Source organism: Phocoena sinus, chromosome 2 (assembly GCF_008692025.1).
Source record: "Phocoena sinus isolate mPhoSin1 chromosome 2, mPhoSin1.pri, whole genome shotgun sequence".
Lineage (NCBI taxonomy): Eukaryota > Metazoa > Chordata > Mammalia > Artiodactyla > Phocoenidae > Phocoena > Phocoena sinus.
The window spans coordinates 31,841,723-31,868,211 of NC_045764.1; the positions used below are offsets into that span (position 1 = coordinate 31,841,723).

At 41.7% G+C, this 26,489-nt stretch overlaps 1 protein-coding gene across 2 annotated transcripts in view; it reads right to left on the reverse strand.

The window, feature by feature from the left end:
* The window catches only part of MTMR10 (myotubularin related protein 10), a 45,483-nt gene that overhangs the window by 6,203 nt on the left and 12,791 nt on the right, over positions 1-26,489 (reverse strand). The window contains exons 4-13 of one of the 2 annotated variants that reach the window (XM_032624442.1): positions 25,210-25,282; positions 24,282-24,424; positions 17,634-17,724; positions 11,289-11,472; positions 9,279-9,366; positions 9,109-9,197; positions 6,604-6,734; positions 5,425-5,494; positions 4,753-4,823; positions 881-1,050 (exon numbers count right to left, since the gene is read on the reverse strand). In XM_032624442.1, the coding sequence (XP_032480333.1) occupies positions 881-1,050; positions 4,753-4,823; positions 5,425-5,494; positions 6,604-6,734; positions 9,109-9,197; positions 9,279-9,366; positions 11,289-11,472; positions 17,634-17,724; positions 24,282-24,424; positions 25,210-25,282 (1,110 nt within the window). The remainder of the gene's footprint in view (positions 1-880; positions 1,051-4,752; positions 4,824-5,424; positions 5,495-6,603; positions 6,735-9,108; positions 9,198-9,278; positions 9,367-11,288; positions 11,473-17,633; positions 17,725-24,281; positions 24,425-25,209; positions 25,283-26,489) is intronic. The other variant, XM_032624443.1, reaches the window with a different exon arrangement.

A 26,489-nucleotide genomic window follows, 5' to 3' on the forward strand; every position in this document is an offset into this window, starting at 1 on the left:
GTGGCAAAGTCAATAGATGGGCAGGGTGTGGCCATGTGAATGGGGGACAGTGAAATACTTGTTTCACGTGTTCCAGCTGATCCTGGAAACAATTCTTTAGAACGTTTAAAACAAAACAAAAAACCACAAAACCCCAAGACCAAGAAACAACTCTTTGGTGGACCCTGCAGACTCAGCGTCCGGAAACCTTCTCGGAGTTTCAGAAAACAGCTGGCGTGGCCTCGGGGTCGCGTGGTGCACCCCCAAGTACAGCAGCTTACGACAGCCACTGTGACAGCTACTGCCTCCTGCCCAGTGCTCCCCCGAGTCCTAGCATTTCAGAAGTGAAGCATTCACTGTCGAGGTTTCCTCAGATGACAGAGACTGTTTTACGTGAGACAGCACGAGTCAAAGTGTGCTCTCGGGAGCCACCCTGACCACGAGACACCTGCAGGGCCTGTCACAGCTCCACTAGGACCCCATGCAGCCACCAACCCCGCAGCTCTTACAAAGATGCCCCCTCAACTTGCCATTCTTAACGTACATGCCCCATTTTAAGAAACTATGATATTCCAAAGCTGATTTTTCAAAATATCTAACATGCTTGTTGTCTGCTTGCAGAAGAGTTAATGCAGCATTTCTTCAAGCAGTTTTCAACTTAGAGAAATTCAACAGGCAACTTTTAAAGAGTTTTATCTATATAGTTATGAGAATCTTCATAAGTACCTCAACTTGGACTCTAATCCATGAGTCGGTCTTGGCCCAAGAAGCTAAGATGTACTGAAGGCAATATTTTAAAAGTCTCCTCATCTCTTTACAGATGGAGCATCTCTTCATATAACGAAAGGTTTTATCCTGTGTACACTGAAGGACTGATAATAGGCATGAAGGTTTTTGTTACCTCTTTCTCTGATCTCTTTAAGTGGTTGCATCTGTCCAGGAATGGATATCCTGCCATGACCCACTCTTTCTGTATCAGACTCTGAAATCCAGTGATTGTCCTAAAATAGGGATCCAGCATCACTTGAACAAGAGAAGCTACAATACAGCTCAAGTCTCTTCCCTCCTCCTCTGTCAATAAGATGGAAAGAAAATGATTAGTACGTAGAAAAATGCTAAGAGAGAAAGGAAGGAGAGGCAAAGTATATACTTGAGTGTTCTGTGCCTGGGCGGCCTTCAAAATCACCCATGTTAGGAAATTTTATTCAGGCCCAGCCACTCTAAAACATTAAAAACTTTTAGATTTAGATCAAGATTTAGATCAACTAAAGTAATGTTTAATGAGGAGGTGGCTTTGTATATTTGAATGTTTTCTAGATAATTAGAAGCATATCTCTCACACTTTACATTTACATGATTTGTGGCAGAAATCTTTCCAGAGCCCATTCTATTTCTGTGCCAAGGATATTAAATATCATGTAGTCTTTCTACTGACAGCTTCATATGGTGACTCAGAGGTGAATGAGAGAAATGGAATTGTCCACCACCATCCAAAATGGTGACAAATATTTCCCTTGTGTCTTTTGTAGCTGGTGTCCTTTTTAATGAGGCCAGTAATTCTCTGATATCAAAGCCAGTCAAAGAAATCAGAAGAAAACTGTCAAATAATATCCCTTATGATTAGATGTAAAAGTCATCAACAAAGTATAAGCAAGCCAAATTATCTCAGGAATGCAAGAATTTATCCTAAGAATGCAACGTTGGTTTAACATCTAACACACCATAATAAAAAAATAAAGGACAAAAATAACACAATCATCTCATTAGATGAATAAAAAGCATCTGTGTGATGAAAAATCCAGCATTCATTCTGGATAAAAACTCTTAGCAAACTAGAAATAGAAGGGAATATCAACCCGATAAGAGGAATCCACAAAAACCTACAACTAACATCATTCTTATTAGTGAAAGCCTGGATGCTTTCCTCCTAAGATGGGCAACAAGACAAGGACGTTTGCTCTTGTCACTTCTACTGCACATTGTCCTGGAAGCTTACACAGGGAAGTTAGGCAGGAAAAAGAAATCAAAGGCATCCAGACTGGAGAGGAAAAAGCAATAACTGTGTCTGCAGACAACACGTGTATGTACGTAAGAAAAAACCCTAAAGAATCCACAAACGACTACTAGAACTAATGAATGAGTTTAGTTAAGGTTGCAGGAATTCTACACACAATCACAAGGAGTACACAAAAAACTTGAAAATGAAATTAAGAAAACAACTGTATTCACAATAGCATCAAAAGGAAAATACTTACAGGGAGATTTAACAAAATAAGTGCCAGAGTTGTACACTAAAAACTTATAAAACATTGCTGACATGACATGAGAGAAAACCCAAATAAATGGAGAGATATTCATTTCATGGATTGGCAGACTGAATACTGTTCAGATGGCATTCTCCCCAATCTACAGGTTCAACATATTCCTATCAAAATCCCAATAGGATTTTTTGCTGATCCTAGAAGTTATACAGAAATGCAAAGGACCTAGAATTAGCAAAACAATTTGAAAACAAAGTTGGAGGACTTACATATCCTAATTTCAAAACATACTCTAAAGCTACAGCACTCAAGATAATGTGGTACTGGCGTACGGAGAGACATACAGATTAATGGAATAAAACTGAGAGTCCAAAAATAAGGAGCCGGTCAGCAGACCTTTGCCAAGGCACGTCAATAGAGAAAGAACAGTCTTTTCAATAAATGCTGCTGGGACAATGCAATAAACACACATGCAAAAAAATGAATATAGACCTTTACCTCACATCATACACAAAAATTCATTCAAAGTGAATCATAGGCCTAAATGTAAGAGCTAAAACTATAAAATGTTTACAGAATAAAACATGGGAGAAAGTCTTCATAACCTTGAATTAGGCAGAGTTCTTACATATAACACCAAAGACGTGATTCATAAAAGAAAAAATGGATAAACTGGACTTCATCAAAATTTCAAAATTTGTGCTTCAAAAGTCATCAAGAAAGTGAAAAGACAAACCACAGACTAGGAGAAAATATCTGCAAATCTTACAAAGATACAAAGAACCTGTATCTAGAATTGTAAAGAATTCTTTGAACTCAATGATAAAACAACCTAACTGAAGAATAGACAAAAGATTTGGTATTTCACCAAAGTCAATACACGAACGGCCGATCAGCACATGATATGCATTAGGGAAATGCACATAAAAATTGCAATGAACTCCCACTTCACACTTACTAGAATGACGACACTCCTAACAGTAGACGATGAAGTGCAGAAACAAACCCTCACACACTGCTGAGGGGAAGGGGAATGGGGTACAGTCACTTTAGAACACACTTCGGCAGTTTCTTACAAAGCTGAACATAAATGTACCACATAACTCAACAGTTCTACTTCTAGGTATCTACCCAAAATAAAGAAAAACAGATGTCCCCACAAAGACTTTTATGTGAATGTTAAAAGCAGCATAATTCATAACAGCCAGAGAGTGGAAGCAATCCAAATGTCTACCAACAAGTAAATGGATAAATAAAATGCGGTATTTACAACAATGGTACACTACTCAGAAATAAAAAGGAGCAAACTGCTGAGACATGCTACGTGAATGAACTTCAAAAACATGTATGTGAAATGAAAGAAGCCAGAGGCAAAAGACCACATACTACATGATTCCATTTATATGAAACTTCCAGAAAAAGCAAATCTAGAGAGACAGAAAGCAGATTAGTGGTTGCCTGGGGTTGGGACACAAGGAATCTTTTCTGGGTGATGGAAAATTTCTAAAACTGGACTCCGTTTACTAAAAATTATTGACTTGCACATTCAGAACAGGCGCGTTTTATAGTATGTACACTATACCTCAATAAACTGTTTAGAAAACATTCTAAAATAAAGTGTTAGTAAAGTGCAGGCTCAGTATCTCTTCTGAGGTATTTTACATGGCAACAAATGCATGAAGAAGTGTGCTAAGCAGCGTCTTGGAACAGGATGAGAACACCACTGGCTGCGAGAGATGCGGGTTCTCAATGGCTGGCTCTCCATGCGTCTGTGAATTACATACGCGCTGCCGGCATGAGCTAAATAAGGATTACTGGAAACAGTGACTTACTCTTCTTCTTTTCCCCCTAAGGCTTGTCACTTTACTTTGTTAAAGTCAGTTGAATTTGACAGTTGGTAAAAATACTTCTGTAAGCTTCAGTAGCATGAATATATTGTAAAATCAGGTAGCTTGTGGTTTATTAAACTTTATCCGTGAGCTTAAAAATGCTATTAGCTGTAAAGTTATTTAATATACAATTATTCTTTGCTTAACCGAAAGATTTTTTTTTTTTTTATTGCCATCTACTCCTACCAAACACTAGACAAAATTCACACTGCTGGCTACTCAGTTCAGTCCATTTCTTGATACCAAACTGTTTCTTTAAAGTCACAATCTAGCAGGAGCCAGAGGCATTTCAACTAAAACTTGTATGAATCAGAAAGACAGCAAGATTAGAGAGAAAGGATGCTCTGCCGAGATTAATACTCTGTCTGAATCCAATGAGGGATGTGACCCACCCTTGCCATAATACAGGAAGGCAGATTTAACACAGGGCAAAAAGTCTGACTCCTTTCTGTTCTTCTGTCTGAGGTCTTTGTGCCACTGTTTAATAATGTGCGGGATCTGTAGTGTATCTATCTGGTGGCATGCAGTAAGTAGGAGATGGCTAAGATGCATGTAATTACTTGGGTGTGGATCTCCAGTCAAGATGGCTGGCCGGGGGACCAGTGTTGTCAGTAATGAATTACCTTGTAAGACTACAGACAGACGCTTGCTTTCCAGCATATACACAAGTTCTGCTGAATGTTTCAGGAATGCCCTGGAAAGAGAAACGGAAAAATACTGTTAAAAACCAAATTTCCACTACGAATATATTTTTTAAAGTACGTGAAGTCAAGCAAATCTGATCTTTCACGATACATGTTTATAGTCTCTATAACCTTTTGGAATTTTTTCAGTATTTATACGATTCGTCAACAGAGTACAGTTTGATTTTTATATCAGGGAAATTCATTAACCTTTGTTGATTTACATGACATTCTTGACATCACCAAACTATAGAGACGGGGAAGAGATCAGTGGTTCCCAGGGGATGGGGATGGAAATGCTGGGGCTGGGGGTGGGAGCCTTGGTGACAGAGCAGCTCTGCATCCTGCCTGTGCTGGTGGTCACGTGAATCTACACACGGTAAAACTGCACAGAAACACACATGAGAGCACGTATAAACTGGGGAGACTGGATAAGAACTGTAGTTTGTACTACTGTCGGTTTCCCGGTTTGATAACCATACTCTACTTATGTGAGCCGTTGCCACCGGGGGGCTGGTGAGGAGTGCATGGCTCTGTAATACTTTTGCACCTCCTGTGACTCGATAATTATTTCAAAGTAAGTTAAGAGAAAAGGAAAGCAGTTGTACAAACCTTACATATTCTAACCACCGTGTATTTTCCAGTGAAGACAGCCATTTCTCTTCAGTTTCTTCAAATGGTTCTGTAATTAATATAATTATACGTATATAATTATACACACACATATATACAGGCATATAACACTTTCAGGCTTCTTAAGCTTATTTTTCATGATCAAATTGAGAGCTAGGTGATACATCCGTTTTTAACATTTAAAAGCTGGCTTTAAGAAAGTGTCACGCCTTTGCATTTAGTCATAAAAACGTTTAAGAAGGCACATCACAATTCTATAAGAAACAAAAGAAAGCGTTCCCCAGACCTCCATCTCCTTCCCTGTGGCTCTCCCAGGGAAAGCTTGGAGAGTCTGCCGGCCTCCGCCCCCTAAGCAAGCGCTTAGGTGACCCCAGCCCCCTCCTCAGCTTCCTCACCGTAGGCCTGCCCCTCCCTCCCTCCCTGCTGCCAGCGCCCGGTGCTCGTGTCCTTGGTGGCTGACCCCTGCAGGAAATGGGGCAGCTTCCTGGTGGGGCCTGGCCTGGCCTGTCTCGAGGTGCCCCTCGCCTCCCGCTCCAGCCACATGCTGCTCACGGGACGGCTGAAAGACACAGTCACTGTCTTTCTTAAGCACACCCCCTCCCAGCTCTCCTTCCAAGCCGGCGCCAGTCCTGCCGCCCGGTGACAAGGGGCTCTCTCTGTGCACACTTCACACCAAAGGTGCTTTCAAGTGAGTCATCCCTCCAGGGTACGTCGAAAGCACCCCATAAGCATCTGCTCTAACAGACATATGGGAACTCTGAGGCTGCACAGATTATAACATGGCTCTGTTTGAAATTCATGTCAAGTCACGTATCTCAAAATATAACTGAATACATTAAGGTCTTCGTAAGTTTGTCTGTGAGGTAGTAGACTGTTCTACTGAGCAGATACTTTTACAGAAGCATCCTACCAGACCTTTCATGATCTGAAAGTGACTTAATTGGTATACTTTTCCTACAAAACTAAAAGCAGCTTAAACTTCATTTTCTAAGAGCTTCTGACATTCTCATACAATAATAATTTGTACCAATATTTCAACGAGCCTCTACTTAAATATATACCTATTTCTAAATTTTTAAGTAATGTCACTTTTCCTGACATGCCTCATAGAATCACCCATTCATTATTTACATATATATAAAATAGAAATGAAGTTACCATTAACACACAGTTGCTTAAGTTTTACAAAAGCCGCCTGTATTTCTTGGATATTGGGCAAGGTTTTATCCAAATCTGATTTGTAGACATCACTCCTCTGTGGATGACTTTTAGTTATGGCATTACAAATCCTAATAAAGACAAAATCCTTGAGTCACTACTCATTCATGTATTCAAAACATATTTTTTGAGTGCTTGCTGTGAGCCCAGGCACTGCTCTGAGGGCTGGGGACAGAGAGAGGGACATGCAGTCTGTGCTCTTGGTGGGGGGGAGGGGGATAGAGGAGAGATGACAGGCCGTGGTGAACACTGAGGGTGATGGAACAGAGTGGATGCAGGTTAGCTCGGGTCACGTGGTGAGAAAACGCTCCTCCATGACGATGATACCGGAGCTGAAGCCCAAATGGCCAGGAGCTGTGCAAAGATGGGGAACAGTGTTCCAGGCAGAGGAGCTGCTTGTGCAAAGGTCCTGTGGTAGAACAGAAGCCTGGCTGTTGGAGAAACCTAGCGAGGGCCAGTGGGGCGATGATGACGTGTCTGAGGGAAAAAGGGTGGAGATGAGGTTGGACAACAAAGAGAATCTGTCCTAGTTACAAAGAATAGAATAGCTGAAAAAACAAAGGGAATTAAAGTAATTCTTCGCTTAAGTTAAATAATTAAAACTGCCACTGGTTCTAAGGTTTTCTAGTTAACAGTGTTGCAGCCTTGCCTTTCTTTCACAGCGACACTCCTGACGGAGCACTTAATCAGCGACATGTCCACAAGGCAGGACAAGGTAGGACAGAATGGACATTAATCACTAACGTGATTAAAGCGAAATTTAAATCCATGAGAGAATACGGACCTGTGGGACTGCAGTCACCCTCTCCAGAAAACTGAAGGGTCATTTGAGGGTCACTTGATAGTTATTTGCTTCAGCAAATGTGGCTGTCAGTTATGGCACTGTGGAAAAAACGGACGACCTGGCTGTCCCAATAACAGACTGTGATACACAATTTCTGAGGCTCTCTGAGCCTGTTTTCTAAGATCTTTTCCTTTGTTCCTCATTTATTGGACAAGTATTGACTAAATATTCAACTGCAGGTATTTCCTGGGTGCTGAATATAGCTGAAGAATGGTGTGCAAAACAGACACTGTTCTGTCACCTCACGGTCTCGTAAGGACAGGCAGTAATCAACTGTAACACACACGTACAATGAGAAACCAAAATAAGTGTTAAGAAGAAAATTATAGTGATATAGCGAGTGTGTAACTTGAGGCCAGATCTAATTTGGGAGACAGGGGAAGGCTTATCTTAAGGAAGTGATGTCTGAATGCAGGTGCAGAAAACGAGCGAGTACCAAGCGATGGATGGGTGTGTGTGTGTGTGTGTGTGTGTGTGGCAGGGTGTGTGTGTGTGGTTGTGTGTGTGCGGAGTGCTGACTAACATGAAGAAGGTGGCCCAGGAGGAGGGGGCAGCACAGCCAAAAGTCAGGAGACACTAAAGACCAGCAAAACCCCAGGGTGGCCGGAGCCCAGAAGGGATAGGGCATGGTCCTGGATGAGACACGGGAGGAAGGATGAGGCCCCTCCAACACAATGGCAGAGGTGGAGCTGGGGTGGAGGGAGAGGAGTAAGGTTTCTGAAAAGTGAAGGACAGAATCTGACGACGGACTGGACGTGAAGGCAAGTGAAAGACAGGCATTAGGATGACTCCTCGGTTCCTGAGAGCAGGCTGGGGTTGGGGTGGGGGCAGGGGGTGCGTGGTGCCCATATACTTGAGTTTGGTTTTGAACATGAATTTAAAGGGACTTTGAGACCTCCACGTGGAAAGTGTCAACTTAGGTTGGAGATATAAATCTGACAGTCACTGAAGCCACTGATGCAGATGAACTTCTTTCAGAAGGGAATATGTTATGGGAAGGGGAGGTGGCCTGAGACAAGCTCTAAGTCGTGCCCGGAGACAGGAGGACGGGCTGGCAGGGGCATGGAGTGCAGCGGGGACGAGGAGCTTCAGGAGGTGGAGGGGGGCAGAAGCCGGGGCCCGGGGAGAGCCTGGCCAACAGCGGTGCCCACTGTGTGAGGACGCCTGAGAACGGCCTCCTGCTTCACCAACACGGAGGTCACTGGGGACTTCGGCAGATGACAACAAACTTGCTCACGGTAGCCAATTACACCACTTTTAGTTATCGTGACTTGGCAGACCTAGGACACATTGAACTACAAGAAAAATCTGATTTGTCCTCAAGTGTCTCAACTGGAAATCACTGCACTTTGAACGTTCATTAGAAGCAACACTACAGAAAACTGTCAGCAATGCAAGATCTTCAAGTGTCTTATAAGCCAAAGTATTAAATTACATTTACTATAACTTAAATGTTAATTTTAATATATTCAATTTTCTCCACAATAATTCTTGTATGGAACAGACGGTGCTTCCCAGCTATCTTTAGCTAGTCAGGAGGTTACTGTACTTCTCTATGACAACGAAAGATGCCCAGGTACCAAGGACTGTCTCCTGCTCACCTCTGGTCGATCTTCCTCTGCTGCAGCACGTCTTTTATGAGGGCCGTGCGCACAAGAGCACTGCCATTCGAGTGGCTCCAGCACCAGAACTAGGAGAGAAGTAGAGCCTTTACTTAACTGGGTGGAAAAATGGACAATAGTATTAATGAAATCCAACAGATATCACTTACTGGCATCCTTCTTCCAACAAAAGAATGGGAGAAGATCTTTAGATCTTGGTCTGCTAAAGAACTTGGCACTACAAAGTACTCTGGAAGGCTGGAGAGGAAAACACGAATCGTAATGTAAGAGCCTTGCTTCAGGCAGGATAAGCGTGCTCTGCAGACCCCACATTTAATTAACGTGCACCCTGCTCAGTGGCCGTGCAGTGGGCACCGTGGGTGCCACTGATGAGCCTAGACATCTCAGTCTAAAACACGTGCGATGTGCTCAACTGACACAGTCGTTATTCTCATAGCAGGGGAACAATCCAAAGGAAGCATCTGAAATATTTTCCAGAATGACTATTAATCAAACATATGCAATTTCTGAAAAACATGTCCATCATCGTTCTCTCGACAGGCTATGGGTAGGAGATACCAGGCACACCAGACCAAACCAAACCAAGCCCACAAATCTCCCGAGAAGCTCCCACCCCCTTCTCATCTCCTCCTTCTCTGTTTCCCATCTCCCAAAGGCACGTGGACTCCGGGACTACCAGGCAAGCTCACTGCACCTGAAGACATCTCTTTTCCTTCCTCTGCTCACATGGCCAGGTAGGGGACAGAGGCAGGCCCTGTCACAGGCTTCTCAACACATAATGCACGCTGGCCACAAAGTTCAAATTCAAGGGGAGGCAGAGGAAGACTCAAGCTGTGTGCTCCTAAGCCCCTTCCTCAGCACTGCACTCCCAGAAGGTCCTCGTACTTTGTTCACAACACTGCTTATCTGAAAAAACTAAGGAGGACTTGAATGACATTAAAACAAAACATCCCCCAAATCTGAATACTAAATAATATTAAACAAGTAAAAAATTAAAAAACAATTTCCTGGTCACTTTTGGAGGATTCTAGGAAACAGCTCCTGAAAACTGGTTAAGTAAAGGGGAAAAAGTAAACATTGACACTGCCTTCCTCATACAAACTGTATTTCAGGTACTAAAGAGCTGCTGAGAGAAGAGTTCGATAGAACTGGAATATGACCAATAGCAATCCTCAATAAATAATGGATCTGGGCAATGATCCTCACTGCTAATGAATAACCATTTTGGGCAGCTAAACCCATTCTATAAAAGGGGAACTTAGCACTGGGTGGAGCAGGCTGACTGCTGTGGGGCCCACAGGTCAGTCAGGGTCACAATAATGCCTGGAGCCCCCATGATGCCACAGGGGGTGCCCAGCCCACCTGAGGAAGCGTTCTTGCCTCAAACCTGGAACTGAATCTAATTACAACTGACCCCTGAACAATGCCGGGGTTAGGTGTGCAGACCCTCTGCGCAGCCGAAAATCTGCATATAATTATAGTTGGTATGTGCTTCTTCCACACCCACGGTTCCGCACCTGCAGATTCAACCAACGGGTTTCCTGCAGTACTGTAGCATTTACCGTTAAAAAAAAACCTGTGTGGAAGTGGACCCACGCTGTTCAAATCCGTGTTGTCCAAAGGTCAGCTGTAATTATTTAAGCCCCTAGAGCTAGCTAACATTTCAGATACAGTAGACAGAGGAACACATTAAAGGACACCACAGTGATAAACCCAGAAATATCTAGAAAGGGAAAAAGTCCACAGAACATTTGACCTAGTTTTGTCAACAACAAAAAAAAAGGCAAGTAAAAAAAAGGGATGGAAGGAGACTATCATAGATTAAAAAGCCTGAGACAGATCATGCAAGTTCAATGTGACCCTGATCTGAACAAACCAACCGTAAAAGACATGTACAAGATACGAACGCAAATAAACACTGACTGGATGATTGACGATACTACTGGAATTATTATCAATTTCTTTCAATGGATATTGACATTGCAATTATGTTTTTTAAAAAAAGTCCTTATCTTTAAAACAAAATATTCATTAAAACATTATTAAAAATAAATATTCCATTAGCCATGACTTGAAAGTTATCAATGACAGCAGAGTTTGACGATTGCTCCTAAGAAGTCACTCCCAGCCATGAACAACACTGTCAAAGCTGGACTTACCAGGTGGATATCATGTAGCCCTCATTAATGGAACAAACTCTCCACCCGGAGGCACCTGTCCTCTTGACTTCTCTGTCCCAGTCGGAGTAAGTTTCAAACAGAGGAGTTTTTTGGCTGCTGCCACCCCCAACTCCAATGCCACCGCCGCCTCCACCTTCTGAGGGTATTCCATTAGCTTTGCTGGCTGTTAAGAAAAAGCAATAATATTAATTCTGCTTCAAATTCCCTCTCCTCTCTGTGCCTCCTGTCACAAACACACTGCAATGTGGCACCTCTTCCCTGTTTGTCTCTGGTATCTCCAAAGCCCCCCTACCCATTCCGGCCGTCCTGGGGAAGGGGCGGCCCCCCCGCAGAACAGCCCACTGTGTCCCGTCGTCGTCCAGCTCGTCCCCACCCTGCAGCACCTTCGATACCCTGTCCTTCTGCTGGCTCTGCCTTCAACGCCTTCACTCACAAACGGGCAAACTTGGCTTTGAAAGGGCTTTCACGTGACTACACTGGACCACTCTCGCTACTACGCTACACAGTTCCCCTCCCTTTTACCGGCCACCTTCTGAAAGGGTGACCGATGCCTGCTGCTCACGTTTCCTCCTTAACTTCCAATTGTCTTCTATCCCTACCGGTTTACGGACACCATTCACAAGCGTCCCTCAACTCCCTACCCCAAGCTATGGCGTAAATCCAAGTCACTGCTAGTTTTCTCCCCACATTTTGCCTGGAAAAATAAACGCATCCAACAATCAACTCCATTCTCAAGCTGTCCAAATCGTTCATCTTTCCAGTGTTTACTTCTTAACCCTTCTCTATGTATGACTCGCTATGACATTCTTGGTCTCCTATCTCTACACGATTTTTCTTTGATAAGGTGACATAGATTCCTTAGCCTCCACCAGAGTGCCAGTCCACTGGAGACTCAGCAGAGGGCCTAGACTTGACCTTCCTTAGCAGGGAGCCTTCTCCACTTGAGAGGCACGGCCACCTGCTGGGAGCATGCGCACAGCCTCAGGAGGGCCTCAGAGTGACCACAGAGAAAGGTGTCCCCACAGGCAGCCTGATCTGGGTGACAGACGCCATCCCTCTCCTGGCCCAGGGTCTCCCTGTGCAGGCTGCAACCACGGCCAGTCTCTCAGCTGACAGCCCGACCGATGTTCTGCTGCACTCAGACCAGCCTGCAGCTGCCACAGGACACACTTCCGGAAATCAGGCTTTCAGGACGCTACCCTTGCCCCCAACTGTGCAATCATACTCATTTCCAACTGAATCCAGCAAACCTAAACAGCTTCTCTTAAAGAGCGCTCACAGACCTGCCCTGTAACTAAAGTTACCGCCCCTTATTGCCGAACTCCCATCCCCCTGCAGCCGTGAAAACCCTTCTTTGTCCCCTCAACATGCCACACCCGTTCCCGTGGACTATTTACTAAACCTGGTGCAAAACAGGTACTTTCTGAGAACCTACCACGTGCTAAGGCCTGAAAACTGACAAGCGAGCTATGATTTCACCCCTACTTTGAGGCGCTGGTGACAGTGCGCCGGGTGGACGAGAGCGATGCGGGCGGAGAGGGAAGCCCACTGTGGCTGGGGCTGCAGGCTGGGACGGGAAGGTCTCCGACCCGAGCAGCTCTGAGCAGAGTCCTGAGGAACCAGCCAATCCAAATGCTCGCAGGTGGCTGGTGAGGAGGAGACGGGCGTGCTAGGCAGAGCGGGACGTAAGACATGCGGAAGGACGGCACAGCGCCGAGTAATGAACTACAGCGAGCGCAGTAAGGGTGCCAGAGGTGGCGGAAGGGAGGCTGGGAAACGCGACGGGGCCTAGCCTCTCAACCCATGCTGCACCAGACAGGAACCACCAGCCACACGTGCTGCTTAAATTTCAAATGAACTTTAAATTAAACAAAGATATTAAAATCAGTTCCTCAGTTGCACCAGGCACATTAAAGTGCTCAATGGCCACATGTGGCCAGTGGCTTCTCTACTGGACGATGCAGGTGACAGAACATTCCCATTCCTGGATGGCGCTACTCTAGATTATAAAGGGTCTCAGGTGCCGGGCTAGCACTTTTGCATTTTATCCTTTAAGTGGCATCAGAATTATAATTATGATGATTCTGATTTCAACAGAGCTTGTTAAAAATTAAAATGCTACTTCTAAGCCCGTATTCTGGTGGGCCACTCTGTCTCAGTGCCTGCTCTGGAGTAACAACCACCAGAGGACGTGCTGGGGAACTTGGGACTTGTGATCTCTCCAGAACACGGAACCTGCGTGGAACTTCCAGGCAATTCCCATTTCACACGCTGTGTAGCAGAGCACCAAAAACCACAGCAAGCTAGCCAATACTAGAAAACCTAAGGAATTCATCACATGACCAAATTAAAGGGGAAAAAACCCTCGCAAGTGCAGAAAAACATTTGATAGAGTCCAACACGTGCTCATGATATAAAATACAGAAAAATTTATCAAATTGGGAATAAAAGGGAATTTCCTTCACTTGATAAAGGGTACTTATCAGAAACACGCAGCAAACATCATCCTTGTTAGAACCAGGAACAGAAACACTACCTGCTACCATCATTACTATTCAACATTGCACAGAGGTCCCCGCCATGCAATGACCACCACCACCAAAACACACTGGAACTTTATAAAGAGCTATGTAAATACTTGGCAGCTCAGCCCTAGCTGGGAGTCCAGACCTGCATACTTTTCAGTGTTCTGAGGTTACAGACTTAGGAAGCTAGGCTGAGAACATGCTCACTGTTTACAAGATTGGTCCTCTGGCAAAACATATAAAGTCTCAAGATCTAACTAAGAATAGGTGAATTTTTCTGAACACAAAGTAAGAGCAACTACAAGATCTAGTACTGTTTGCTATTTCACAGGTTTTACTTCTGTAGAACCTGTCCATTTCTCAGCAACCAGGACCAGATTTCTGATATACTCAACATCTTCAGTGAGAGCTTATTATGGAATGTGTAGCAGGTACCCAATCTGCCATTAGAAAGTCTGGAAATTTTAATGCTTTTCATAAAGTCCCAGAGGCCCGATGCCTGTGGCCTGCTCTACTAGTGGATTACTAACAGGGGCTGCAGCAACAGACTGGCCAAGCCAGTCGTCTTAGGAAGATCTGGCTCCCCTGACGGTTACCTGACCGAGGTTTTAGGACACCCCTCCTCAGCCAACTGAAAATGAAACAAGGTCAGCCCTCCTGACCCTCTTTAACTTCTGTGACACAGTTCACAAGTCTAATCCTAGATCGAGTTGAAATGATCTTAGTGTTTCCACTTAACGAGCCCCCTCCATATTTAGAATGGCCTCAAGCAACAGTAAAGACAATAAAAGTTGTCAACAAATGAAAAGAAAGCCTATCGCTTTGATGACACTGCAGAAATGAGAAGTCACAAAGGGCGAAGAAGGGAAAAACAGAACTGCGATCATTAAGAAGTTCAAGAGAGCGGAGCCAACAAAGTGGTTCGGACAGGAGATTTGGACTTTATGGGCCTGGGGTGGGGCCGGCATAGCTGTCTTTCTAAAAGCTCCCCCAGGGATTCCGGTGCACAAGGCTGGTGTACTCCTATTCCCGAGACACGAGGACCAATCACAACCATTTACAGCTACACTGAAAATATTAAAAAAACTGACAAGCAACAAACTTTAAAAATTTCTACACTATTTCAAATGGATTGTGTCCTCTGTAAGTGGTTTTCAAATAAGCATCTAAAGGAAAACCTAATACTAAGACCCATGTTTAAAAAAAAGGATAAAATTACAAAGTAAAATAACGTCACTGAAAATGTCCATCTTCTGCTGTGAGCCTACACTGCACCTTGAGATTATGTCACCACATCTGCAAGCAGGTGTCTGTCATGCAGTGGAGCTGCCAACACTGAGGCTGCAGGTAACCTGAGGTTTTCAATTCTTTAGTCCAGAAGTATAATCTGATATCTTATCAATTTTATAACAAAGATGGATCTGTATTTTTGGGACATTATTTGTCCAATAATAAGCTAACTGGTGAAAACAGCATCCTCGTGGTTTCTTTCAAGTTAATAGAGCAAAAATAGAACCATCGTTCCTGTCTGTGCCAGTGCCACCTGCGGTGTCAGCGTGTGGAGCGTCCTGAAGCCTGGGGGTGCTGGGCATCCCCCATACTTCAGGATCCTTGCAGAAGAACCTGGATGACTGGCTTTTCACTCAAGTGATGCCGAACACGAAAGAAAACCTCAGAAGGCCTAAGGCCAGCTAAAAGATTCTTAGACAATTGCAGGGGACATCCTCTAGCTTCACATCTTATTTGTGGAAACAGCTTTGTCACCTACCTGCCTGCAAAAAGGACTTCTTTAATCCAGCCAATGAATCAAGGTGTCATCCAGAAGTTCAAGAGTGGATTATTGGGCCTCTTTCACTCACAAATTAATGAATTCTGACTGCAGTGTGTGGAAATTTCAGGCTTCTTTTGCTCTTAAAGGTGCAGTTTATGCTTCTGCAACAGCATGGAAGGATATGAAAGGATGTTACCCTATGAGGAATCTTAACAAAACTCTGGCCAAGTGTTATGTTTATGAAGTGACTGTCAAGGAGGAGGAGTCTGAAGGATGCAATATAAAAGTGTTCCTGAATATTTTAAGTGTTACTTATCAATCGTTATTTTCTCCACAAGCTACATATGAGAAGATACAGAGAAGTGACTGACGGGAATAAGGAAACCAGTAGTAGGAAAGCTATGGACTGAATAAACTGCTATCAACCCAGAGATGCCCACGAGGAACGGATGAAGACAACCGTGAGAAGTAACTGAAGCAGGCATCACGTCACCAAACGCGTAATGAAGTTCACTGTACTTGCTGAACACTGTGCAGAACTCATGGGTCTGTACCCTGGACTGGAAAAAGGTATCATCTACTAGGAAAAAGGTATCATCCAGAATTGGTTTTGATCATCAACAAATGCAAGTGGGAATCAAAGGCTCTCCTACGACTCTTGTGCCCCTTGAAGCTTTCATCTCAGTTACTCTCTCACAGCTCTGGGTGAGAGTCCTGCTGAGGATAACCCTGATGATCACGGTCTGCAGCCTGAAGATTCGCCAAAGGAATGTTTGCCTAGCTACTAGTGCGGATCTACAATACTTTATTTTCGGACAGTAAGTGAATTTTCTTTATGTTAAGAAATGAACTTTAAAAATTAGTTGTATTGTTCAAGCCTAGGTTACAATTAGTTGCACTGTGATAAGAAAAATTAAAAGTATTTCGTTACCCCATTTCTGTTAGTACCATAAGATAAAAGCTATGACCTTTGCATGTCATCTCTATGGCGTTTACAGTGTACTTATACCATATGCATCTGCAGGTACTGTGTATTGTTCCTACATTTTAATGAATGATACTGGAATATACTTTTATTATACAGATTATTTAAATTACTATATATGTTCTGAGGTAACAAAATGTAAAGGACCAGTAAAATTAGTAATTTATAGGCTGCCCATCCAGACCATGCTGGCTGGGGTGAACGGCCCTTTCACTATAAACGTGTAGCTGAGTCCTCTCTCTCCCTTAAAGACTGGGAGAGCACATGACCCAGCAGGCAAATGGACATGTGGTCACTAACCTACAAGGAGCTAATGTCAGACATGACCTCATTGTTTTTTCTCTAGCCTTTTATGAGGTTAAAAAAAAAGAAAATTGGTTGATCAAAATTACAATTATTTGTATATAAAAAGAATGCACAGAATTACACGATCACTTGGAATATTCCTTGGTGATGTCATCACTGACATATATGTGTACAGAACTATTCACTTTTATAAAAACCGTTTAAAATACACTTGTCTTTTGGATGCATGCTCATCTTCCTTTCATGAATCTTATTCAGAAATATAAAATCAATATTTTGACAATCTTAATGAGGTCCACTAAAAAGTTTAGCCATTTCAGCTTCTGCATGAAATCACACCTTGCCAAAAAAGATCATGAGTTTCAAATATCTTTTAATTTTCTGCCAGTTTTCTTAAAAGATAAGATTACTTTAACTCAAGTTACCAACTAACAGGCGGGGAGGGAGAGGTATCTTCCTTCATCATAAAATACAAGCCAGTGACTACAGGCAAAATACTTGACATGATTCTCATAAGCCTATGTTTACAGTTGCTTATAGGTTCTTCCCCGTCACTTTTTAAATGTTATCTGACAAATGTTATCTCTTTTAGTATATATGCTTACTTCTCTAACAGTTATGAAGCTAATAATTCTACAATCATTAAAGCTCATGTACTTGGAGGCTTCTCATAAAACATAAGAATAAAATTTAGACAATGTAAAGTTAGTCACAATAGTTAATATTTTCATATTTACCTGAATTGTGGTATTTTTTCCCAACATATTCAAATGCAAAGAGTAGCTGGAGGTCTGTTGGCTGGGAATAATGAGCTATTGCAAGGCATACCTAGGAAAAATTCTACATTTAGAATTGATTTCAACACACTTAGTTAAATGAAATGTACAATAAGGCCTTGAGTGTGGGAGCGTCATCTGGGGCAGGGATTATAGACTTATTTCCATGTTTTCCTGTTGACCTAGAGTGTGAAAGAGCTCCTTAATGCCAGGGATTTCATTCATTGTTGTGCCCCATGACACTGTTTAATCTTTAGTGACTACATGCTAAGTATTCAGTAAGTGTTTGCTGAGTTGAATTTTAACAGGAATGTACTTTTATTGAGATAAACAAAACTTGAAAACTAATGAAGCATTCTCCAAAAAGGCAGTGACATATCCACTCCTAAAAAAAAGAAAAAGAGAAGTTTCATTTTTTATGGACTATAATGATTTAATACCATCAATTTGGAAGGCTTACTGTTAGGTATGAACTTTTAATGTTCTTCCCTCATGCATTAAAAATCTAAACTTAATAGAAAAGCTACAATTTTTTCTTACAAAAAAAAATTAGTAAGAAATCCAGAGGTACATGGGCGGCTCAAAGAGGTACATCAAAAAAACTGTGTTTAAATAAAATGGTTTGAGGCTATGCCTATGGTGGAAAAAGTGTGGGCTTTGGAATCCAACAGATCAGGGCTTGAATCCCAGCTCTACCAAGCACCTGCCATGTAACCTGTGTGAAGTCAGCTCATCTCTTGGAGCCTCGATCTGCGCACCTGTACAATGAAGATAATACCTAGGCTGCGGTGAGGATGAATAACCTTAGCATATACCTGGCCTCGGGAGGAGGCCACGTGTGGAAACATGGCTGCGATTACCCTCTACTGCTGTTGGAAAGAATGAAAGATAGTGCTCTGTGCCCATAAAGCCCTGGACTAGACCATGGGAGAAAACACTCTTAAATGAGCAAAGACAGAAGAAACTGAAGACATATGCAAGGAGAGAAAAACAGATGTTCTTACTTCAAAAGATTAAGCATCATTTAGAAGAATAAGCATTAAGCCAGAATGATATACTTTTAACAGTGAGCAAGCAAGAAGTTTAGTTCATTGTTAGTCCATGTCAAATTAGCAGTGTCTGGGGTGGGTTGATGCAAATTCTATTGACTGGTAAGTATGTGTCAGTTGCTTGTTTAAAATATATTTTAAGAGTCTTCTATAGAATAAATGTTTCCTGTCTTACTAAATTAAAACATACATCTAAGAGAACAGAGTTATCATTAGTTTTAGTTTTGACTAAAAACAACAACAACAACAAAGAAAGCTCCTTGAAACTTATGTAATACCCTGCTTTTCTTAATGCCTATGGGAGAGCTTTCTATGAGAGTCCCACCGAGGAAATTTAGGAGACAGTGACCTACATTCCCATCCCCTACCTGCTCAACAGTCTTTAAAGCACTTCTTCCAGCAGCAAACTACTGAAATCTACACCTTGAAAAAGTCCTCATCACTTCCTGTTCCTCTGGGCACCATATTTAGTTTATAAGCTTTGTTGCACTTTCCTCAAGATTCTTTTTCATTTTTGTCCCATTTTTCTACACCATCATAGTCACAACCTTAAGCCATACTCGCCTTACGGCATCTTTGTGGGTTTCCCTACATTCTTAAAAAAAAAAAAAAAAAATCAACAACACTTAAGGGTTCTCTTCCAAAGATCAAATTTTGACCAACAACTTTGTTCTCCGGATAATCTGCTGTGGTTCCCAGATACCTGCATACTAAATTAAACCTTCTTACTCTAGATTCTTCACCAAACCAGCTCTCCTCTACCAGCCATCCCGTGCCCTCCCCACCACTCCTCAGCCGTCCCTGGTCTAGAAGCACATATCGTGTCTGACTCAGTCCTAGCCATCCCCTCGGCCACACTCTGCTCAAGAAACCCTTCCCCGCTGCTTAGCCAACCACGCTGTGTCTGTCCTCACCAGCCTTCCCAGACTGAGCCAAATGCACAGTATTGACTGTGGAAACCCTCCTGTTCTCTCTGAATAACAATAGTTCCAATAGAAAGCATCTCTTCAGTTAACTGTGCTTATGGAGCGGTACTTTCCAGGTCTTCACCCAATAATCATGAGAGTGGATAAAAAGGAGGACATAGGGTTCTTTGTTTTACTTCTACCACAAAGTTCAATTACTCAAGGGCAGGCACCAGGTCTCCTTCCTTCAACAGGTATTTACAGAGCCGCCACCATGTCCTAAGTCCTACGGATGCGGGAGCGAACAAACAAACAAACAGAGAACAAACCCTGTTCTCGTTAAGCTTACATTCTAGTGGGGAAGACAGACACTAAACCAGAGAAACAGGAAATACTACAGTAAATTAGACAATGATAAGTGCCAAAGGGGAAAATAAATCCAGCAGGGAAGAGGATGTACAGTGCTACAGTGAGGGAAGAAGAGAGCAGGTTAATAATTTAGAGAAAGAGACCAAGAGAGGTCTGTCTGCACAGATCTGAGGAAGCCCTGAAGACCCCTGCATTTCTGCCATCTCATCAGTAGCTTTCTGGAGGGTCTTTGTGCTTAACAGCTGCTGCACTAAAAATACTAGTTCACAAAATAAGTTACTAATATAGTCAGGAAAATGCTCCAATTCAATAATACTAGATATCACTTTCTCTGAGACATTCAGAAAGCAGTCATGGGCCTTGTTTACACAAAAGAAATCCACACATCACTGATGATGGAATATGTTTTTTATGGCCACAAAGCCTATCTGCTAGGCAAAACCCAACATAGCCCATTTCTAAAAAGCCCTTAAAATAGCACAACCTCACACTTATAAAGGTCAGGAAACAAATGAGCTTATTTACTGGCATCCACATTTGAAGAAGACTATAAATACTGTAATAATGTGAAAGCAACTCAGTTTAACCACTTGCACAATGGCTGATTGGGGGGGAGGGGACACAGCCTGAACTACAGCTGTTGTTTAGCAGTGTAACCACAAGTGTGTAGGACTTAGCTCAGGTAACCTCAGTACGGGGTACCTCTAGGAACCCTGACAAAGGTACACACAACTTGTGTCATCCGGGTTACATTCCTGTTGTCACTGCAGGACACTCTGAGAAGATCGAGAAAGCCAGGAGTCCTCTTCCTTGAGCTTTTTCCCAGAAGTCCTCTTCCTTGAGCTTTTTTGTACACACTATTTAAAAAGCCTACACCCACATTCCTAGATTCCATCACTAAGAGTTTGACTTAAAAAAGTAGGTCTCATTTTCATGTAAAATTATTCTAATTTTACAATGTACTCCCTAAGTGTTAAAAAAATTTCAGAAAAACTCTCTCTACATCTTTAAAAACTGCCTGTGAAATAGTTCATTTGGCCTGGCTATCAGAGAAAAATGAAGAAAATCTTTATTAAAGACATTAAATTATGGTAAATATTTAATTGGAGGAAAAAAAAGTAAACTACTTTTGAGGTGATTTTTGGACCAAGGCTGATATTCTTGTCTGGACAGAAGCCAGAAGTACCCACGGTTGGTGGTTTCTCCTCCCAGACCAGCTGGGGGCACAGCACTGGAGAAGATTAACACACAGCCAGTGCTGGCACGTGGGCAAACAAAACTGGTTTCCTGTATTTCTGTGGTCTGAAAGCCACCGAGGAGTAAGTCTCAGATTAAAGGCAAAAATGGCAATTCAGGAAAGGCCAACTTGTTCTTTAAATAGATGAGCTGAATTTTTATTTCTAGAAACTATGCCTGAACAAGTGGTTCATCAGCGCCAACTAATTTGAGAATGAAGTGGAGACAAGGGGCATATATTTCACTTACCATCTTTTATATATATATTTTTTATGTAAATGATAAATCATTAAAAACAATCTTTTGCCCCTCAGCAAAGGTCTTCAAAAGGAAATGGTGGCTCAAAGTTGCTTTGAGGCCAGATGTCCAATTCTAGATGTCCAAATTCCTTTTTTCTTTACATAGGCCTTTCCCCAAAATCCTTATTTACAATCCAAGAATAATGAGGATGAATGTCATCTAATTTTATCATAATACTACTCAGGAAATACCAGCTAGATTACCAGAAGGCTTTAGAGCAATATTTAACAAAATGTGAGCCAATTTAGCATTCCGAGATTTCATTAATTCAAATAGGAATATAACTGCTTTCAGTATTTCCAAAAACAATCAATGGTTTACCCACCAGAGAACTCTGAACATGCTTCTGGTCATTTTAAAACAATTCACAAAAATCAAAGCATTTCCTGAGAAAATTTAGCATTCAAAATTTCCAGGAGGTAGAATCAAGCTGTAATTCCCCAATTGTTACCTAATTTTAGAGGAAAACTTTCACTTGAAATAACACGGTGTGCTAGAATTTTTGTTTTTAACTCATAAAGCCATTAAGCTTTGGCAGCCATACGTGACTTAACCCTTTGTGTTTGAAAACATGTAAATCAGCGAAAAATTTCTCCATTTATATTCTTTTTTTTTTTTTTTTTTTTGCTGTACGTGGGCCTCTCACTGTTGTGGCCTCTCCCGTTGCGGAGCACAGGCTCCGGACGCACAGGCTCAGCGGCCATGGCTCACGGGCCCAGCCGCTCCGCGGCATGTGGGATCTTCCCGGACTGGGGCATGAACCTGTGTCCCCTGCATCGGCAGGCGGACTCTCAACCACTGCGCCACCAGGGAAGCCCTCCATTTATATTCTTAATGCCACTGTTTCTTTTCTGTATTTCCCCCCTTACGATTGTACAAAGACAAAGAGAGTATTTCTTTTGGGTCTCAGGTAACTGCTTTTGATATTTTACAACGGTGGGGAAAGAATTTTTGCCAGAAACCTGGTCTTGGGAAAGGGCATAAAAAATTGGACCAGCCTAGCCTGTTTTGAGTAGACGGTTCAATGAGGCCCCCTATAGCACTTACCAGCAGCAACAACAGGGAAGGGATATTCTGAATTTCCACAGCACTTTTTATCTGTTTCATTCATTTAGAAGCTAATCATTTATGTGGGAACATCTTTTATGCTGCTACTTTGTACTGTTGTTTTCATTTGTTCATGCTTTATCTCCTCAACTAAACTTAGCGCACTGCCTCACACATCAAACATGACCAACAAGTACTCTAGATGGTGCAAGAACGAGCCAGATAATTATGCTTTGCAATGACTGAAATACTGTCATCTGAAAAATAGAGGAGAAAATGGGAGAGATATCAACTTTCTAAAAGAATATTGGGCCACTGTATCAATTTCTCATTTTAAAAATACCGTGTCCTAACCCCATCTCCTAAGTTCCATGGTGTCCCTGTTCTTGAAATGATACACACCCTGAAGGTAACGTTTTCACAAGCAGCTTCCTGATGCTCTGATGAAATTACAACTATATCTGAGTTCAAGAAAGCAACTTGGCTAAACTATTTTATACGCAGTCTACTACCTAATTAATTCTAAAGTCTTTCTACATAAGAATAGGCATCTCAAATTAGTAAAATGCCAAAATCACAAACTGCAGAATTGAATGGCTAAAAGTAGCCTTAAAAGTTATCTAGCTGAATTTCCCATCCTGCAGCATGAAGAAAGTAGTTATACACACTCTACCTGAAAATGTTTAGCCACAGATCCCACCACCATTCTGCTACATAGCCTAGCTGCAATGGTCAGACATTTTCAGACATTCATTTCGTGTTTGCCCTCCTATAAAGAAACTGTTGACTCTGGTTCTAAAAATAAATCTATCACCTCCTCACCAAACCATAAGAAGACAGCTGCCTTAAGATCTTTCTGACAGCCACATTTTGATATCAACAGAAAATTTACTGCAGTAAGTCTACTGACCATGGAAAACAAATGCTCCCCTTTTTGGTGGCACAAAAGCTCCCTCAAGCGTTCCTCTATTCCCGATACATGAGAGCAGGCTTCTGGAGATTCTGTTACTATTCTCTGCATTTGCTGAACCACAGACTGGCCCGGGGGGCTTTAGGACCACCAGCTTCACTCCTCTGCTAAACCCAAAATCTGGAATCAAAGAAGGAGGAATTTCTGCCCTTGAATCTTACTCCACGAGTTTGCAATAAACATTCCCCGGAAGGCAGGGGAGAAACAACCCAATTAAAAAGTCCCTAGCTTTTAGCCGCCTGTGTGGAATATCAAATTAATTCATTAAAATTTCTCTAAAGCACTAATATTTATTAGACCCCTCCTGTAACTACACATTTACCTAACCCTTATGTAACCTAAGTCTAGCTTTTAGTTTATTGATAAAGCTGAGGTACTGAATTAAAAGTCTTACAAACCTCAATTACAATACATCACCATCTTTTCAATCTTTTTAACCAAGAAAAAAAACGGCTGGTAATGGTCTTAATGTAAAAGATATGCATGACAGCTTTTCATATTTTAGGAGCTGATTAAAAAATTACATAGAATACTTTAAAGCAGTCATAAACTAGTCCAAGGAAACAGTTCTATTAACGTTCCTGGCTTTGACTTTACATAAGGAGATATCAAATAACTTCCCCTAAAAAAACTGAAAAACAAAAAACTGAGCAATTGAGAAATGAGAACTTCCATACATAACTGCAACTGGTAAATATAGTGCAAAACCAATGATAAAACTTAACAGGATTACCTTTTTGGCACTTTCAGGACCTGATTCATCAAAGCGAAATCTCACAATTCTGAAATCTTTACAGTAAATAATTAACTCTGTTGGATTAAATTTCAGCTTCTGGTTTGGGCCCAGGACTTTCTGCTTCCTTTTGTGGTCATTTACTAAAAAATAAAAAAATTAAAAAATTCCTTTCTTGATATTCACTCTTTAGTACACTTTAACAAATTCTTACTGAAAACAATCGGAAGGTCACCCACCACTTACTACTGCTTCTCTAGAATCTTTCATATTTGTGTATAATTCCTAGAATTTTGGGGGATCAGTTTTAACTTTGCTTTGGATGATATTAAAGATATTTCTTTGCACAAAACCACCACCATCTATATTTAATGATTAAAATATTAATTAAAAAGAGGACAAATACTAGAAAATATAAAAAGCCATATATTTTGGGACTTCCCTGGTGGTGCAGTGGTTAAGAATCCGCCTGCCAATGCAGAGGACACAGGTTCAATCCCTGGTCCAGGAAGATCCCACATGTCACGGAGCAACTTTGTCCACGTGCCACAACTACTGAAGCCCGTGCACCTAGAGCCCGTGCTCCGCAACGAGAGAAGCCACTGCAATGCGAAGCCTGCACACCACAACAAAGAGTAGCTAGCCCCCGCTCACTGCAACTAGAGAAAGCCTGCATGCAGCAACAAAGACCCAATGCAGCCATAAATAAATAAATAAATAAATATTTTTTAAAAGCCATATATTTTATATCTCCATTTAAAAATAATTTACTGATTAATTTTCCTGGGACTCAAAAAAAAAAAAAGGGAAAAAGCAAAAAACCTACAGAAATAAAACTCCAGCCCAAGTATTTGAGAGGTGTAACTCTTCAAGCAAGAATTCCCGAGTAGAACCAGCTTTTAGGGGCTGAGTGAAGAATAATACATACCTGTGACTATTTGCTCAATACATGTTAAAGGGACATCATGTTCACCAAGAAGAAGGTTTCTATAATGGAATTTCTGAAATAAAAAAATACATTCATGTTAATTACTTTCCCAATAACTTCACGATGGTAATATGAGCCTTACTTTTAGGTGTGATAAGAAATTGCGACGACCATCTCTAAAAAGAACAAAAGCTTTTGCCTGTGCAGCTATGACAATTCTAAGGCTATAGTTATCACAGAACACACTTCAGTAGGAAAGTAAGGGGAGGAAGAGAGAAACACATACTGTGCTCACGTTCTCTCCACCTTTCTTCCCACACTTTAAACAATAAAATTAGGTCAAGTTATATACAACAATGTCATTATAACATACAGGATATGTAATATTATACTGTCAATCACTTCACCAAACACTTGCATATCTAGTTCTGGTTAAACTGTCACTAAAATAATAAAAAAATGGGGCTCCAAAGTCATCAGATTTTAATGGGTAAAATCATGGCTTGAGTTTCACAATGGAGATTTTAGAGCAGAAAATAACTTTTTACAGCAGAAAGTCTACTCAAAATAAAAAATCTTTAGTCAAACTGCAGCTTATTTTTTAAACCCATTTTTTTATACACACTTTCAGACTAAGGACATTGTTGATGCTATTAACCTTCTGTTGGTAGGACACTGGCTTATTTTTCCTATTAGTGGTATTGGATTTAAGCTATTCCAGGTACATGAGTCTCATTTATAGTGAAATCTGGAGCCAAAGATTGAAATAAAGCCAAAAATAAAAGGAAAAACCCGAGTTTACAGCCAAATAAGCTGTGTCTCTACATACTGGGTATCTGTAAATGCCTTAAATTTAGTCTCAATATACCTACAGATTGCAATAGATTGAAATACACTTATCCATAGTTACGTGCTTCAGTCAAAAGTTTAGAGTTAACATCCAAATATTACTATTACAAATAAAGGTCTAGGGAATAAAAGTGTATATATAACACTTTACAAATCAAAACAGAAAATAGTTGTTGAGGAAAAGTCCAGGATTTTTAAGTTAGGCAAACGAATGACTTTTTTTTTTTTTTTTGCTGTATGCGGGCCTCTCACTGTGTGGCTTCTCCCGTTGCAGAGCACAGGCTCCGGACGCGCAGGCTCAGCTGCCATGGCTCACGGGCCCAGGCGTTCCGCGGCATGTGGGATCTTCCCGGACCGGGGCACGAACCCGTGTCCCTTGCATCGGCAGGCGGACTCTCAACCACTGCGCCACCAGGGAAGCCCATGACTAA